The sequence below is a fragment of the Schistocerca gregaria genome, chromosome 1, assembly GCF_023897955.1.
Source record: "Schistocerca gregaria isolate iqSchGreg1 chromosome 1, iqSchGreg1.2, whole genome shotgun sequence".
NCBI classification, from domain to species: domain Eukaryota; kingdom Metazoa; phylum Arthropoda; class Insecta; order Orthoptera; family Acrididae; genus Schistocerca; species Schistocerca gregaria.
The window spans coordinates 619,958,072-619,975,957 of NC_064920.1; the positions used below are offsets into that span (position 1 = coordinate 619,958,072).

Below are 17,886 nucleotides of genomic sequence, written 5' to 3' on the forward strand. Positions count from 1 at the left end.
GAAGTACTTGAGAAAACAGTTTGTGATTCCACCAATATCAGCTGTATAGACAGGAGTTGTGAAGAGCGTGGCACTTGAATTCTTGGCAGTTATTTTGAAGGGTTAGATTTAAACAAAAGAATAACTTTTTATGAATGGTGTCTAGAAGGAGGTCATGCAAAGAAACAAGAAATGCAAACAAAATTGTCAGAAGCGAAGGTACAACTTTATTTACAATTACAAACTTTGATCGGGCATGTTTACAATGCACGTAGGCAGCACTCCAAGTTGCTCGTGTTAAAACGTGTCCTTCCTGAAACAGACATTGTTGTACTAGAGGATTTCTCGGAAAATGTTTTGATAAAACATCAATCTAAGATCATGCAGGCTCACTGGTGTTCATCCAATGTGTGTAGTTTTACAGCCATTGTGTATTACAAGTGTCCTGAAGTGAAGCATATAAACTACTGTGTTGTATGTGATTCTTTAGAACATAGTAATGACAGTGTCCCTGCTTTCAACCAGGCAATTCTAGCACATCTGAAAACAGAAGTTAGGTTTCCAGTTTCACATGTCCATTACTTTAGTGATGGAGCTGCAAATCAGTTCAAAAGCTGGTTCTGCATTTGTGATGTTCTTTTTCATGAAGATATTAGTGTAACAGATGATCGAAGTTACTTCGAAACAGCTCATGGATAGAGTCCACATGATGGCATCGGAGGAGAATTTAAGAGAGCCATTTTTCGTTCCATACTCCAGAAAAAAAAAAATAGTAGTAAATAATGCAGAAGAATTTGCAACAACTGCAAAAGATCTTGCCAAAAGTATTATTGTGATTTACATTCCAGAGTCAAGAACTGAAACAGTAAAGAAAATGTTGGAAAGCCGATGAATTAACTGTTTGCCTAAAGTGGCCTTAGAAAATATCATTTTGCACAACCCTCTTCTGATTAAAAAAACACACGTCGCACTTTTGGAAAATTCTGATTTTTCTGGGCAGCATAATACTGGAAGGACCTACAAACTTATTAAGAGTGCAAATGTTTGCAAGCAGCAGCAGAACCAAGTAGTTCAAAGCAAGTTAACAAATGATTCAGTCTTGTCTAATGGGTCAGTTCCACTTTGCAAAGTGTTTAATGATATAGCTGTTGTATACAGGTATGCTACATGCATTATTCAGAAGTTTCATGCCGATACAGACATTTACAAAGTGATGGGAATGAAGTCAACAGACAATACTAAAAACACATTTTAAATTGTCCAGAATGATGTCTTTAATGTTTCTCCTGCTGGCATTTTTGTTAAGTGAACCACATATTAATGGTAGTTCTGAAAGACTTACTTATAAATCTTCAGATCCTGTTGATGTTTATGAACAATAACTAAATGAAAGTTTTTTTCCTGGTACTTTCTTAAAAAAAAACAAAAAAGAAATCTCAGAAACATCACTCATACTTTCTTAAACAAGTAGTTATGCCTAAGTATATAATTTTTCAATTATTTTGAAGCTTATATATCATAAATCTTTTTACTTTATTAAATGTGAAGAGTACTTTCTCAAAAACAGTGTTTTAATTATGCATGTACAAAGTCTATATTTTACTAACAATAATTTCACTTTCCTATGCTGCATAATTTTCATTTCAATAATGAGCCATTCCGTGCCAAGTGGTCTAATATCGAGAATTGTTCTCAAATGACTATCATGGATTTTGATGAAATTTTGTATGAACATTCACATATGTTCTCAATGAACACTGGTAAAACTTCAGTTTCAGAAATTCAATACTTGCAGAGATAGTCACTTGTTTGAAATCATAGCACAGTTTTCTATAGTACGTCTTTGAATTTTCAGCAACTTTGAGATGAGATATCTTTAAGTATTTGCATGAAAGAAACAAAACTTGGCCATCTTATACAACTTTTAGAGCTCTTTAAAGTAAAATAGTAAGAAAAGGATTCCTGAGCAATTTTCATATAGATAATTTGAAGCAAAGTTGGGCAAAAAAATAGCTGTTTAAAAAATATGTGAACTTAAGTTTTTTATATCTCCAAAAGAAATTGTGGACTGTACATGAAACGTTGCACACTATAACTCACCAACACAAGGTCTTAGAATATAAAATTTCATTCTCCTATTGCTTTCCATTATTTCACAAATCTAGGGTGAAGTTGACAATTTTTCAAAAATTGCTAAAAATGGGTATTTTTAGTAAAATTTTCTAAAAAAGTGTTTTCTCCAAACTCTTCTAAACCACGGTCATTAGAAAGAGCATATTCTAAACTATCAAGAAAAGTGGATTTGGTTTTGCAATGCAAGCATATAAGGGCCTAAAAAGTAGCATCATCAAGAGGCGCGCTGGAAGTTTGAACACATTTTTTTTGCACTCAAATTATACCTGAAACCTTTCATTATGCCTAATAAATGTTTATTAGTGCCTTGAATAATTGAAATAAAAAGATCTCATAAATAGGCACTGAGACTGTCAGAAAAACTTGAAAACTATCTATGAGAGGTAGCCCTTCTGCTTTTATCATAAGTGTTCATCTGCAAAAAACTCTCCCCATTTGCAAAAAAGAGAGAGAGAAGATAGATCATAAAGAATTCAATAAATAATAGCTTCATATTTTTTGTACTTCTCAAAATTGTAAATGTTTACAAGTGGAAAATGAAGACCTAATTTTTTGATTCAATTGTATAAAACATTTATCCAAAAAAGAATCGGTTTGCTTGGATCATGCATCAAGTGATGTAAATTTTCCAATCAATATTGCAGAGACTTTAATTCACTAGGTGTTGTAACCTGTGAATTTTTGTCTTAAAGTTATTAGAGAAACATGTGAAATTGGTTGGTTAAACATCTAAGAGTTTTAATTTTGTATTTAATCACACTTAAATGTAGCCTACTACCTTGGTAAATACGTAACCACTAGTTTCACAGACAAAATTCACAAGATTCACTGTTTGTAGAAAATATAATGGTAACAATTACTTTAACAGTCAGTTTCATTATTGTGAGCCTTGTTCGAACAATCAGTATTTCAGTGGTGTGTTTGCAGCATAGTGAGTGGGTTCTCTTGACTGAGTGTGGCTTGTTAAGTGATTCGTAAGACCATCAAAGTTTGTAATCTAATTTACAAAAAATTGTTTTGATTGTGTCTTTTATAGCATATATCTATTATTAGATTTTTTATTGGCATTATACATTGTGTATAATTTCATTCAGTAGCAATTTGTCTGAAATTTAAGCAGATTACAACTTGCACTTAGAGGCCAAATACATTATTTAGTTACTAATTAGATATGGATGCAGAAGGGAACAGCATACCTTCATGCTCAATTGGGCAAGGACATAGTGGAACAAAGTGTCATGTCACTTTCTTTGTCAAAAAAGCTGCTTTAAAATGGTTTGCGGATTTTAGTGATGAGGAAAAAGAGTTGTTAGTCCGACGTTCTGAAGCAAAGCTGGACAATAACTCTCAAGTTTGCCTACACCATGAAGCCCTGTTATTGACACAATATGAAAGGTTACAAAAAAAAGCTTCAATCCCTTTGGGAAGGTGAATCAATGTTAAGGCAGGAATTCACACTCTTGATACTGAAACAGCTAATAAGGCTTCTGATATGTTGAAGAAGCAGCTTGTTAATAACATAAAGCCAGGTCAGAAAATTTGTCCGGCTTGCAGGACTACCTTAAATAAACACTTGGACGAAGCTTTATCAGCTTCATCATCACATTCTGACGAGGACTTTACACCAAAAGAAGAATTAAATAGTAGCTTATTGTCTAACGGTATTTCACCCCTGAAGAGAACAGTAAGCTACAGAGATAAGCCCCAATATGTGAAGAAGAAAATTCAAAAGGCTCAAAATGTGATTAAAAACAGAATTGTAAATGCAATGGGAGTAAACCGACAAATTGAAGATGCTAGTGAAATTAAGGAATGTGGAAACTGTGCCGACTATGCACATTTGTGACTGAACTGAAAGCCAAGATGCAGAATGCAATTCACAAAGAACAGATGCAAAGTTTAACCTTGGCACCTTTAAGTTTGACAGTCAGACAAACAGCAGTTCAGTTCGGCATGTCCAAAAGAATGGTGAAGAATGCTCGGAAGCTTAAGGCAGAGAAGGGCATTCTGGCACTTCCCAAAAATAGGCAACGTTGGAAATTACCAGCAGAAGTTGCTAGTAGAGCGCGAAATTTTTTTGAAGATGATGAATATAGTAGGGTGTGCCCTGGAAAAAAGATAGTATTTCACTTAGACTTTTAGATAGAAAGACATACATGCAGAAAAGATAGTTACTTTGCAATTTACAGGAAATGTATGTTATCTATAAGAATACAAATGGTCCAGAAATAGGGTTCTCAAAGTTTTGTGAACTTAGACCCAAATGATATGTAACAGTAGGATCAGCTGGAATGCATGCAGTTTGCGTCTGTGCAATTCACCAAAGTGTTAAGCTTATGCTTAGCGCAGCTGGTATATGTGAAAATTATAAGGAGATTCCCAGCAAGGCTGTTTGCAGTTTGAACTCTAAACAGTGCATGCTACATCGCTGTAAAAGGTGTCCTGGGCCCGAAGCTATAGCATCTGAAATTGCCAGCTATTTCCTACATCATGAGCCACAGGAAGTTATTGTGTTTAAGCAATGGATACATACCGATTGGGCCATGCTGGACACAAAGCAAATGGTAGTGGATGAATTTATTGAAGATGTAAAAAATAAAATATGGGGTCTGTCATGCCATCATTACATTGCCAAGCATCAAAGCTTGCATCTTAAAGGCCTTAAATGTCATCTGAAAGACAAAGAGCTTGTTGTCCTACTGGATTTTGCAGAAAATTATTCTTTTATCATTCAGGATGCTGTGCAAGGCTTCCACTGGGACAATAGTCAAGCAACAATTCATCCATTTGTTATATACTTTCGTCAAAATGAGAAAGTAGAATCTTTAAGTTTTTGCATTATCAGTGATTGTTTGCGGCATTGCACTATTACATTTTACGTTTTTATCAAGGAGCTCATCAAATACATAAAAGCACGGTTTGCACAGATATCCCACATTCATTATTTCAGTGATGGCTCCAGTGCTCAATATAAAAATTTCAAGAATTTCCTAAATTTGTGCTATTATAAGAGTGATTTTGGGATGACAGCCGAATGGAATTTTTTTGCTACTAATCACGGGAAATCACCTTGTGATGCGATTGGAGGTACAACAAAGCAGTTAGCAGCAAGAGCAAGCTTGCAACGGCCACTTAATGGGCAAATTCTTACTCCCCTAGATCTGTTTCCCTTCTGCTCTGAAAACATTAATGGAATTAAATTTGTTTTTGTCAGTAAAGATGAAATTGGTGGTTCATGGTGTGGGTTCCTGGTATCATGTCCTAGTTCATGAACCACGGGCAACGTATGAGTGGCCAAGTAAGTGGTCCTGACAGTCGGGATACCAGTTACTTTGGAATATGGCTGGGCATCTCTGACATATTCCGAGTCGTGGCCACCTTTGTGCTCAGACGGCAATGACTACCAAATCCACCGGATAGTCCTGCAACCGTTAGGGGTAAAACTCAATGGGACCCGGGGCAAGTAAGGCTAGCACCCTGCTTCCCTGGTACTATAAATATGATGCTGGCAACAATCAGAGCAAAATGCCTCGGACCTTTGGAGGTGACGGAGTCCCACCTCTAATTCACAAAGCAGGGACTCCTAACCTATGACTCGGCAAAAGAATGGTAATGAGATGGGGAGCTATTACTATCAATGGGGGCTACTCTGGGAAGAAGGTAGAGCTGGCAGAGGCTGCAAGTAAGATGGGGTTGGACGTTTTAGCTGTTAGTGACATTCGGGTAAGGGGTGAGAAAGAAGAGGAAGTGGGATCATACAAGGTCTACTTGTCAGCAGTCAAAGCAGGAATAGCACAATGGGGTGTAGTGCTTTTCATAAGGAAAGAAATGGAACCCAGCGTAGTTGCAGTAGGGTATGTAAACGAAGGACTGATGTGGATAGATTTGACAGTGTCTAGCAAGAAAATTAGGATTGTGTCAGTATATTCGCATTGTGAAGGGACAGATCAAGATAAGACGGATAGTTTTTATGATGCACTCAGTGATGTAGTTGTTAGAGTAAAGGACAAGGACTGTTCTGCTCATGGGTGATTTTAATGCCAGTATTGGAAATCGAACAGAAGGGTATGAAAAGGTTATGGGTAAATTTGGAGAGGATATGGAGGCCAACAGGAACGGGAAACACCTCTTGGATTTCTGTGCCAGTATGGGCTTAGTAATCACAAACTCCTTTTTAAACATAAGAGCATTCACTGGTATACTTGGGAAGGCAGGAGAACCAGATCTGTCATTGATTATATAATAACAGATCAGAAATTCAGAAAGGCTGTGAGGGACACACGTGTATTCAGGGGATTCTTTGATGACACTGATCACTATTTAATCCGAAGTGAAATTGGTATTGAGGCCGGAGGTCAGGATAAGAGGGGAGAAACTTCAGGATAAGGAAATCAGACAAGCACAAAACAGTGATCTCAGAAAGGTACCAGTTAGTTGAATGTAGTCAATTGCAGTCACTGGAAAAGGAATAGACAAGGTACAGGCACACAGTACTAGAACCTCTTAGAGGTTGTCAGGACCAGGTCTTTAGCTTACAGCAAACAATGGAGAAGTGTTACGAGTGGAATGGCGAATTGTATCCATGTTTTATAGATCTAGTAAAGGCATATGCCCGGGTTCGTAGGAGGAAGTTATTGTCTGTTCTACGTGATTATGGAATAGGAGGCAAACTTTTGCAAGCAATTAAAGGTCTTTACATAGATAGTCAGGCAGCAGTTAGAGTTGACGGTAAATTGAGTCCATGGTTCAGAGTAGTTTCAGGGGTAAGACAAGGCTGCAACCTGTCTCCACTGTTGGTTGGTTTGTGGCGACACAGAACAAGAGAAACGTAGACAAAGACCAGACAAGACATACTAAAATCACACAGTGTGACCGTTGTTGGCCAACCATACAAACAAAAAGGGAAACTCCAACCACCGGAGAAAAAAAAACCAGACAAATCGTAGGCCATAGGCCAGAATCAACACAAAAACACACACTTACATTAAGCGATAAAATCCCCCTGCCCGAATAAAACGCAGAACTATGTCTGCTATGGAAGAGTCGTCAGATAAAAGCGCAGAGAGCGTATCAGGCAGCGCAAAAGTCTGCCTGAGGACAGTTAAAAGGGCGCACTCCAACAGAATATGGACCACCGTCAAGGACGCCCAACAACGACCAAGCGGGGGATCCTCACGACACAGTAAATAACTGTGCGCGAGTTGGGTGTGGCCAATGCGGAGCCGACAAAGGACGACTGATTCCCTGCGGTTGGCTCGCATGGATGACCACCACACAGTAGTCGTCTCCTTGATACGGCAGAGTTAGTTTGGCACGGGCAGGTTGCGTCAATCAGTGTCCCATAAATCGAAAACTTTGCGGCGTAATAGTGCCCTCAAATCAGTCGCCGGGAGGCCAATCTCCAGAGATGGTGCACTAGTGGCCTCTTTCGCTAGGCGGTCAACAGTTTCATTTCCGGGTATCCCAACATGGCCCGGGGTCCAAACGAAGACCACAGATCTGCCGCAACGGGCAAGAGTATGTAGGGACTCCTGGATAGCCATCACCAGACGAGAACGACGGAAACACTGGTCGAGAGCTCGTAAACCGCTCAGGGAATCGCTACAGATAACGAAGGACTCACCTGAGCAGGAGCGGATATACTCTAGGGCACGAAACATGGCGACCAGCTCAGCAGTGTAAACACTGCAGCCATCTGGGAAAGAGCGTTGTTCGGAATGGTCCCCTAGAGTTAGTGCATAACAGACACGACCAGTAACCATCGAACCGTCGGTATAGACAATGCCAGATCCCTGATACATTGTCAGGATGGAGTAAAAGCGGCGTCTGAAGGCCACCGGAGGGACTGAGTGAGTCCTTCGGGCCCTGTGCCAAGTCGAGCCAAAGGCAAGGGCGAGGCACACACCATGGGGGTGTATGCAGAGGGGCCCGGAAAGGAGATGGTACAGTGAAACACTCAAGCCTGTAGAGAAGCTGTTTGACGTGTACGGCGATCGGACAACCCGACCGGGGCCGACGTTCTGGCAGACGGACGACTGACTGCGGGAACAGGACACGATAATTTGGATGCCCGAGCGAGCTAAAAACATGGGTAGAATAAGCAGCCAGTAATTGTTAGCGTCGTAACCGCAGTGGAGGGACACCTGCCTCCACAAGTATGCTGTCCACAGGGCTGGTCCGGAAGGCACCAGTGGCAAGGCGTATCCTGCTGTGGAGGATTGGGTCCAGCAGCCGCAACGCAGATGGGGATGCTGAGCCATAAGCCAGACTCCCATAGTCCAGACGGGACTGGATCAACGCCTGGTAAAGCCGTAGGACAGTAGATCGGTCGGCGCCCCACCTGGTGTGGCTCAGGCATCGCAGAGCATTTAGATGCCGCCAACACGCCTGTTTAAGCTGCCGAATATGAGGCAGCCAAGTCAACCGGGCATCAAAAACCACCCCCAAAAACCTACGTGATTCCACCACTGAAAGAAGCTCGCCGTCAAGATAAAGCCGCGGTTCCGGGTGAACAGTGCGTTGCCGGCAGAAATGCATAACGCAGGTCTTGTCTGCCGAAAACTGAAAACCATGCACTACAGCCCAAGACTGCGCCTTGGGGATTGCGCCCTGTAGCTGACGTTCAGCAGCTGCAATGCCTTAGAGCTGTAGTAAAGGCAGAAGTCGTCAGCATACAGCAAAGCAGAGACAGAATGTCCCACGGCCGCAGCGAGCCCGTTAATGGCTGTTAAAAACAGACAGACACTTAGAACAGAACCCTGTGGCACACTGTTCTCCTGGACTTGGGAGGAACTATATGAGGCCGAGGCGTGCACGCGGAAGGTACGATATGACAGAAAATTGCGGATATAGATCGGCAGAGGGCCCCGAAGGCCCCATCCATGAAACGTAGAAAGGATGTGATGACGCCATGTCGTATCATACGCCTTCCGCATGTCGAAAAAGACAGCGACCAGATGCTGACGGCGGGCAAAGGCAGTACGGATGGCCGACTCCAGGCTCACCAGATTGTCGGCGGCCTTTACGAACCCACCCTGAGACAGAGCCAGAAGGCCCTGAGACTCCAGTACCCAATTCAAGCGCCGGCTCACCATCCGTTCAAGCAACTTGCAAAGAACGTTGGTGAGGCTAATGGGACGGTAGCTGTCCACCTCCAAAGGGTTCTTCCCCAGTTTCAGAACAGGGACAACAAGACTTTCCCGCCACTGCGACGGAAACTCACCCTCAACCCAAATGTGGTTGTAAAGGTCGAGGAGGCGTCGCTGGCAGTCTACTGAAAGGTGTTTCAGCATCTGAGAGTGGATGCTATCTGGGCCAGGAGCGGTACCAGGACAAGCGGCGAGGGCACTGCGGAATTCCCACTCACTGAATGGAACATTGTACAATTCAGGATGGTGGGTGCGAAAAGAAGGACTCCGACGTTCTATCCACTCTTTAATGGTGCGGAAGCCCAAGGGGTAGTTGGCAGAAGCGGAATTCAGAGCAAAGTGCTCTGCCAAGTGGTTTGCAATGATGTCGGAGTCAGTACAAACTGCTCCATTCAGTGATAGCGCAGGGACGCTGACAGGGGTCCGATAGCCATGGAGGCGGCGAATCTTGGCCCAGACCTGCGATGGAGTGACATGGAGGCCAATGGAGGACACATACTGCTCCCAGCACTCCTGCTTGCGTTGGCGGATAATGCGGCAGGCTCGCGCACGCAGCCGTTTGAAGGCGATAAGGTGTTCGACTGAGGGATGTCGCTTGTAACGCTGGAGCGCCCGCCGGCGAGCTTTAATCGCTTCAGCGATCTCAGGCGACCACCAAGGCACAGTCCGCCGCCGAGGGGACCCAGAAGAACGGGGAATGGCAGATTCGGCGGCAGTAACGATGCCGGTGGTGACCGATTGAACCACTGCATCAATGTCACCGTTAGAGAGAGGCTCAATAGCGACAGTGGAGGAGAACAAGTCCCAGTCAGCCTTATTCAGAGCCCATCTGCTAGGGCGCCCAGAAGACTGACGCTGTGGTAGTGACAGAAAGATCGGAAAGTGGTCACTACCACAAAGGTCATCATGCACTCTTCATTAGACAGACGGTAAGAGGCTAGGACTACAGATCGAAAGGTCAATGGCGGAGTATGTGCCATGCGCCACATTGAAGTGTGTGAAGGCACCATCATTTAAGATCGAGAGAACGAGCTGCGCCAATAAATGCTCAACGATGGCGCCTCAACCTGTTGCCACCGACTCACCCCACAGATGGTTATGGGCGTTAAAGTCGCCCAGTAACAAGAAAGGTGGTGGCAATTGGGCTATCAGAGCAGCCAGGACATGCTGCGCGACATCACCATCCGGTGAAAGGTAAAGACTGCAGACGGTAACAGCCTGTGACGTCCACACCCGAACAGCGACAGCCTCTAAAGGTGTTGGGAGAGGTACAGACTCGCTGTGAAGAGAGTTCAGGACATATATGCAGACGCCACCAGACACCCTTTCATAAGCTGCCCGGTTCTTATAATAACCCCGGTAGCCACGGAGGGCGGGGGTTCACATTGCCGGAAACCAAGTTTACTGCAGAGCAATGCAGAGGAAAGGGTGAAGGGTGAAGGCTGATAAGTTGGCAGAGCTCAGCTAGATGGTGGAAGAAACCGCTGCAGTTCCACTGGAGGATGGTGTTGTCCATGGCTGAGAAAGGAGTGACGGGACTGAGAAGGGAGAGTACGCCGCTGGGTCACCTGCTGCCTCCGATTTAGCACCTGTGATAGTGCTTTCCATGGCGTCTGATGGACCGGCGAGAGCGAGGTCCTCAGCGGACGCCAGAGTCTCTACCGCATCCTCAGACGCAGAGCTGGAAGGTTGCAGTGGGACGGCTGCCACCGCGAGTTCCTTGGGCTGAGAGCTCTTCTTGGGTTTCTCACGCCGTTCCTTGGGTCACACCGACTGGGAGGGCTGCACCGATTCAGTCTCCGGGATGGAGGAGGATCGTGAAGCCCTACGACCAGATGATTGCGGGCACTTACGCCACTGTCGGCCGTCAGCCTTCTCGCTGGCGGAAACCTGGGAAGGGAGGGACCCAAGGGACCCCTTGCGAGCGTGAGAAGCCGAAGAAGTTGGACACTTCTCCGGCTTAGAAGTGGGGATGGATGTCCCTGATGGGTGGGATGGTGGTGTTCCTGAGGTAGGTGGCGCAGTAGCAACCCGGTGGGTAGAGCCCCCCACTGGCGAGGGGGCAGGAGGAGTTGTACTACTCGTCGATCCGGCCACAATTTGAGAAACGGGCGGGGCTAGCACAGGTGTTGTAGCAGCAGCGTAGGAAGATGTCATTCTCACGGGATGGAGTCGGTCGTATTTCCTTTTGGCCTCAGTAAATGTTAGTCGGTCCAGGGTCTTGTTTCCATGATTTTACGCTCATTCTGGAAAATTCGGCAGTCTGGCGAGCAATGTGAATGGTGCTCCCCGCAGTTGACACAGATGGGAGGCGGGGCACATGGAGTATTGGGATGTGATGGGCGTCCGCAGTCTCGACATGTGAGGCTGGAAGTGCAACGAGAAGACATATGGCCGAACTTCCAGCACTTATAGCACAGCATCGGGGGAGGGATATAGGGCGTAACGTCACATCGGTAGACCATCACCCTGACCTTTTCCGGTAAGGTATCCCCTTCGAAGGAGAAGATGAAGGCACCGGTAGCAATCTGATTTTCCTTCGGACCCCGATGAACGCGCCGGACGAAATGTACACCCTGGCGCTCTAAATTGGCGCGCAGCTCTTCATCGGACTGCAAAAGAAGGTACCTATGGTAAATAACTCCCTGGACCATATTTAAACTCTTATGGGGTGTGATCGTAACAGCAACATCCCCCAACTTGTCACAAGCGAGTAACCGTCGTGACTGGGCAGAGGATGCCGTTTGTTTCAGGACTGACCCAGAGCGCATTTTTGACAAGCCCTCCACCTCCCCAAACTTGTCCTCTAAATGCTCAACCAAGAACTGAGGCCTTGTGGAGAGAAAGGACTCCCCATCAGCCCTCGTACAAACTAAGAAGCGGGGCGAATAACTGCTACTGCCATTCTGAGACTTACGTTCCTCCCACGGTGTGGCCAGGGAGGGGAATGTTTTCGGATCGTACTTCTGAGCATTAAACTGAGCCCGAGAACACTTAGAGACCACTGGCGGCTGGCCACCAGCGAGAGACGATGTACCACGCTTCATTGCGGGTCATCCGCCCTGATGCCACCTACTCCGACCAAGGGCCCTCCCCAGGGGCGCCACCCAGCCACGGCAAGAGCCACCTGGCAGGATGGTCGTTGCCGGGAGTCCCGATACCCCAGGAGGATAGGCATCTACTCCTTGGCATACGTGGGGAGTCAACGGCGCGTCAGTAGAGCGATCCCTGTGTTGTCAGGGGGCTACAACCAACAGGGTACATGGTGGCCCCACCACAACGGACTGGCTACCGTGCTGGATGTTAGGTAACATGTGGTCCATGGTCGCCGTCGGTGCAGAAAGAGGCACTGCACAGTGCAAGGTGTAATCTGCACGCAGAAACAGTCATGCCCAAGAGATGGAGAGCGGACAGGACTGCAGTTCAACGGTGTATAAGCTGGCGAAAGGTATGATCGCAAGATGGACACAATGCACCAAGTAAGGCTCCCTTCCCCAATCGGCTCGCTCTTTGGAAAATTTTGAGAGATGGAGGTCAAACCCAACAGAGGACCATCATACAAAACCGAAAAGTTTGAGACTCCTTTTAGTCGCCTCTTACGACAGGCAGGAATACCGCAGGCCTATTGTAACCCCTGAACCCGCAGGGGGATGTCTCCACTGTTGTTCATATTATTTATGGATCATATGTTGAAAACAATAGACTGGCTGGGTGAGATTAAGATAGGTGAACACAAAATAAGCAGTCTTGCATATGCGGATGACTTGGCTGTGATGTCAGATTCTATTGAAAGTTTGCAAAGTAATATTTCAGAGCTAGATCAGAAATGTAAGGACTATAGTATGAAGATTAGCATCTCCAAAACGAAAGTAATGTCAGTGGGAAAGAAATATAAACGGATTGAGTGCCAAATAGGATGAACAAAGTTAGAACAGGTGGACGGTTTCAAGTACTTAGGATGCATATTCTCACAGGATGGCAACATAGTGAAAGAACTGGAAGCGAGGTATAGCAAACCTAATGCGATGAGCGCTCAGCTACGATCTATCCTCTTCTGCAAGAAGAAAGTCAGTACCAAGACTAAGTTATCTGTGCACCGTTCAATCTTTAGACCAACTTTGTTGTATGGGAGAGAAAGCTGGGTGGATTCAGGTTACCTTAACAAGGTTGAGGTTACGGATATGAAAGTAGCTAGGATGATTGCAGGTGCTAGTAGATGGGTGTGCACAATGAGGAAATCAAAGAAAAACTGGCAATGAACTCTATGGATGTAGCAGTCAGGGTGAACAGGCTTAGATGGTGGGGTCATGTTACATGCATGGGAGAAGCAAGGTTACCCAAGAGACTCATGGGTTCAGCAGTAGAGGGTAGGAGGAGTCGGGGTAGACCAAGGAGAAGGTACCTGGATTCGGTTAAGAATGATTTTGAAGTAAAAGGCTTAACATCAGAAGAGGCACCAATGTTAGCACAGAATAGGGGATCATGGAGGAATTTTATAAGGGGGACTATGCTCCAGACTGAACGCTGAAAGGCATAAACAGTCTTAAATGGTGATAAAATTGAAAAAAATATTGTGTCACAAGAAGAGGGGTTTGAACTTGGACAAACTGTAGCAAGCACTAGAGAAAATCATCACTTTTTACCTATTGATGAAACAACAATTCAGGTCAGCAGAATTTCAAATGATTGTTCATCTTTTCTAGCTAAAACGGGTCACAGTAATGAAGGAGGCATATTAATGTCTGCTCTCCTACCAGGACAGTATGTTGCATGCATATATGAAAACGTGTGGTGGATTGGGAATATCTGTGAGACCTCCACAGAGCAAAGGGATGCATTAATATACTTTATGCACCCACATGGCCCAGCAAATTCATTTTATTGACCACCAAGAAGTGACAAATGCTGGGTTCCAGAACACCACATTATTGCAGATATTCCAGCTCCATCAGTAAATTTGCCTGACCGGCAATACACCATTCCTCTTGATATTCATCAGAAAATTAATGTAGCACATATCAAAAACTGAAATAGGTTAGAGGAAACAATCTAAGGAATCCAAGAGTGCCTTCTAATTTTACACAGGGCACTAAAATAATTTTACTATCAGGCTTGGGAACCTGTGTAAAGAAACCCTTTGCTTGGGTTCCTGTGGTAGAGAATCCCACCCGTGGCTGTAGTTGCTAAGCTATCGGGTGTGACCCCTATGGCAATGGGAATGCTGGTTTTCTTAGGTGAAATGAAACTAGCAATGGCTAAGCCACCATGGGCCATAGCAACTCAATTATACAGAGAGAGAGAGAGAGAGAGAGAGAGAGAGAGAGAGAGAGAGAGAGAGACACACAAAAAAATGTGTTCAAACTTCCAGTGTGCATCTTTGATGATGCTACTTTTTAGGGCCTTATATGCTTGCATTGCAAAACCAAATCCACTTTTCTAGATAGTTTGGAATATGCTCTTTCTAATGACCATGGTTCAGACTTCGGAAAAAACACTTTTTGAAAAATTGTCAACTTCACCCTAGATTTGTGAAATAATGGAAAGCAATAGGAGAATGAGATTTTATATTCTAAAGACCTTGTGTTGGAGAGTTATAGTGTGCAAAGTTTCATGTACAGCTCACAATTACTTTTGGAGATATAAAAAACTAAAGTTCGCATTTTTTTAAAAACAGCTATTTTTTCGCCCAACTTTGCTTCAAATTATCTATATGAAAATTGCTAGGAAATACTTTTCTTAATATTTTACTTTAAAGAGCTCTAAAAGTTGTATAAGATGGCCATACTTACAGAGATATCTCATCTCGAAGTTGATGAAAATTCAAGTACGCACTATAGAAAGCTGTGCTATGGTTTCAAACAAGTGACTATATCTCTGCAAGTATTGAATTTCTGAAACTGAAGTTTTACCAGTGTTCATTGAAAACATGAGTGAATGATCACACAAAATTTCATCAAAATCCATGAGGGTCATGTGGGAGCCTCTAGACTACTTAGCATGGAATGAACCTAATAAATTAATAAGTAACCTGTAAGATAGCATTTATTGTTATACAATTCAATAAATAATATATTTTATGTTAAAAGTCAAATTTGTAAGGCTGGGAAAAAATGTCCTTCCGTAACACAGCAGCTACTCACTTTCTTGGATGCAGCATTTAATCTGAGAGCAAAAAAAAAATCTATTATGCCCTTATTTGTATACTAAATATATGCTGTTGACCAATTAAAAACTTTGCTAAGTGAAACAAACATCAGAGCAGGAATTAATCTTTATATTCAAGTCCTTAATGCTCAGTAAAATAATTAACATTGAAAATATAGAAACATATTACTATTTAAATGCATAAAAAATTCCTGATGCTTGCAACAGTTTGCAGAATATATGTTGTGCCCTAGTTTTCCATTTCTAATTAAAGTTTTTTAATACCCATATTTCACAGAAAACAAAAAATAGCACGGCCTGCCCCCTAGACTGAAATTTGGTATATAACCACCAAAGCCATTGTAGAGAACCATCACACCTAATTTCATTAAATTTGAAGATGGTCAGGTGGGGGTACTTTTTAATATTGGTCCCTTTGATGTGGAATGACCCGCCAGTCAAAGATGTATATCTGAGAACCAGTGGCAGCAGCGTACACACATACTGAATTTATTAACAGGTAAAAGTCACTGTTGGTTGGTTGATTTGGGGGAGGGTATCAAACAGTGAAGTTATCGGTCCCATAGGATATGTGATAGATGGGGAAGGAAGTCTGCCGTGCCCTTTCAAAGGAACAATCCCAGCATTTACATGGAAGTCATTGTTGCCCTGGATACCGAAGCAAGAGAAGTGAGCCATCATTATTTCTAGACATTACACTACTTTGCATTTTAAATAAACAGAAGAATAAATATGTTTGAAAAATATTTCCTCATAGAGATCAAAGCCTACAGCAAGCGTTTGTAGTCAATGCCACTTTGCCAGCCGGCATATCAAGTGACTAACATAATATTTTCATTGGTGTTCTATCACTAACCGAAATTCAAATAGCCCTGAGCACATGGGACTTAACTTCTGAGGTCAACAGTTCCCTAGAGCTTAGAACAACGTAACCCTAACTAACCTAAGGACATCACACACATCCATGCCCGAGACAGGATTCGAACCTGGGACCGTAGCGGTCGCACGGTTCCAAACTAACGCTTAGAACCCCTCGGCCACACAAACCGGCCAACCTGAAATTAATTATATCATTATATACTTACCTCTCGAGCCTTTTGATAAGCATTCAGGATCTCCTCTTTATCGGGCCACCCTGTATTTCGAACATAATTCAGAGAATTTAGTCTGTCAATTATCCCTTTCACCACAACCTCATCATCCTTTAACTCCTGTCGTCTCTTGATACACAAAACAGAAAAAGATTAACAATTAATGCACTTTCATCGAGACTACACAATAATCGCATACATTTGTTGTATTAGAAACTGTAACATTCGTTTACCTTAGATAATATTGTTTCCGTGTGGTCACTTAATGTTGCTATTATCTCGCGTATATTGGTTTTCTCTTCCATTCCGTAATTCGTTACAATACCACAACTTCACCCATTCGAATCCAACTTTGACAACCGCACAATTCGGTGCAGCCAATGGGAAACTCTGGCACTTCAAAGATGCTCCTGCACAAAATGGAGCCACAAACTAATGCATCTGCAAGTTTTCGATGCTTGTGTAAACTGAGCTTTAACAAACATTCAACTGCAGTAACATCACTTCAGTGGGGTCATTGAAAATACATTGGGAAATAGGCACACTTCGGTCCCACCATTCGTTTAACGCCACCTCTGTTTAATTTTGTGTCTCCACAACTTTCCCCTATCATAGATTATGGTGTTTCGACTTCTGCTTCTGGGTGGATTCACGTGCATCTCGATGACCCCAAGGTATCGCTTCAAGACATCATCAGAAAGGCTGAAAACTTGACAGTGACAGAGCTGCCTGGTGACTAGACCTGTAAGCAGCTCTGTTGACATAAGTGACATCACCTGTTGGTGACAGCCTTTATACAGACTTGTCTTACGGTGTCATTTTGGAACGTCAAGTCAATCCAGATTGTTTGAATGAATTTCCGTTAAAAAAATTAAACGTAGAAACATTTTCGTATGAGATTAATGTCAAATATGGTGACATACTAATCCGCAGCGTAGTCAGAGTTTGATTAGAGTCATATGTGATTGATTGAAGACAACTGATTACGAATTATTAGTAGAATGGCAGAGTGATTTATAGCGTAACACGTATTACGCATGCAGGACAATGACTCTAAATGTTTTTTAATGTATTAAGTGCAGCATACTAATGTAACTACCAATGAGACATTTGCAGTACGAATTTGTCTTTGCCTCCATACCAGCAGTAACAAATGCGGAAATTTGAATCAAATGTGGTTAAAGATGCGTAGTGGAACGCCCCTTGAATTTTTCCACTTTGTGTACGATATCTGTACGTAATATTCATAAAAAATATGTTGCATGCTTGTACCTTTTCTAATATATGTTTTGGGCGTGGCCTAGTAATTTTAGTTTTTTCTTATGGAAAATGCATTAAATATGGGAAAGTGCATTTAAATATGTCGCAAA

At 43.2% G+C, this 17,886-nt stretch overlaps 1 protein-coding gene across 8 annotated transcripts in view; it reads right to left on the reverse strand.

Moving 5' to 3' along the window:
- LOC126359288 (repetitive organellar protein-like) overlaps positions 1-17,886 on the reverse strand; it is a 216,905-nt gene that overhangs the window by 134,356 nt on the left and 64,663 nt on the right. For 7 of the 8 annotated variants that reach the window (XM_050007623.1, XM_050007622.1, XM_050007618.1 and 4 more), the window contains exons 1-2: positions 16,750-16,915; positions 16,511-16,645 (exon numbers count right to left, since the gene is read on the reverse strand). In XM_050007623.1, coding sequence (XP_049863580.1) covers positions 16,511-16,645; positions 16,750-16,821 — 207 coding nt within the window. In that variant the 5' untranslated portion in view covers positions 16,822-16,915. Of the gene's footprint in view, positions 1-16,510; positions 16,646-16,749; positions 16,927-17,886 lie in introns of those variants that run through there. The other variant, XM_050007619.1, reaches the window with a different exon arrangement.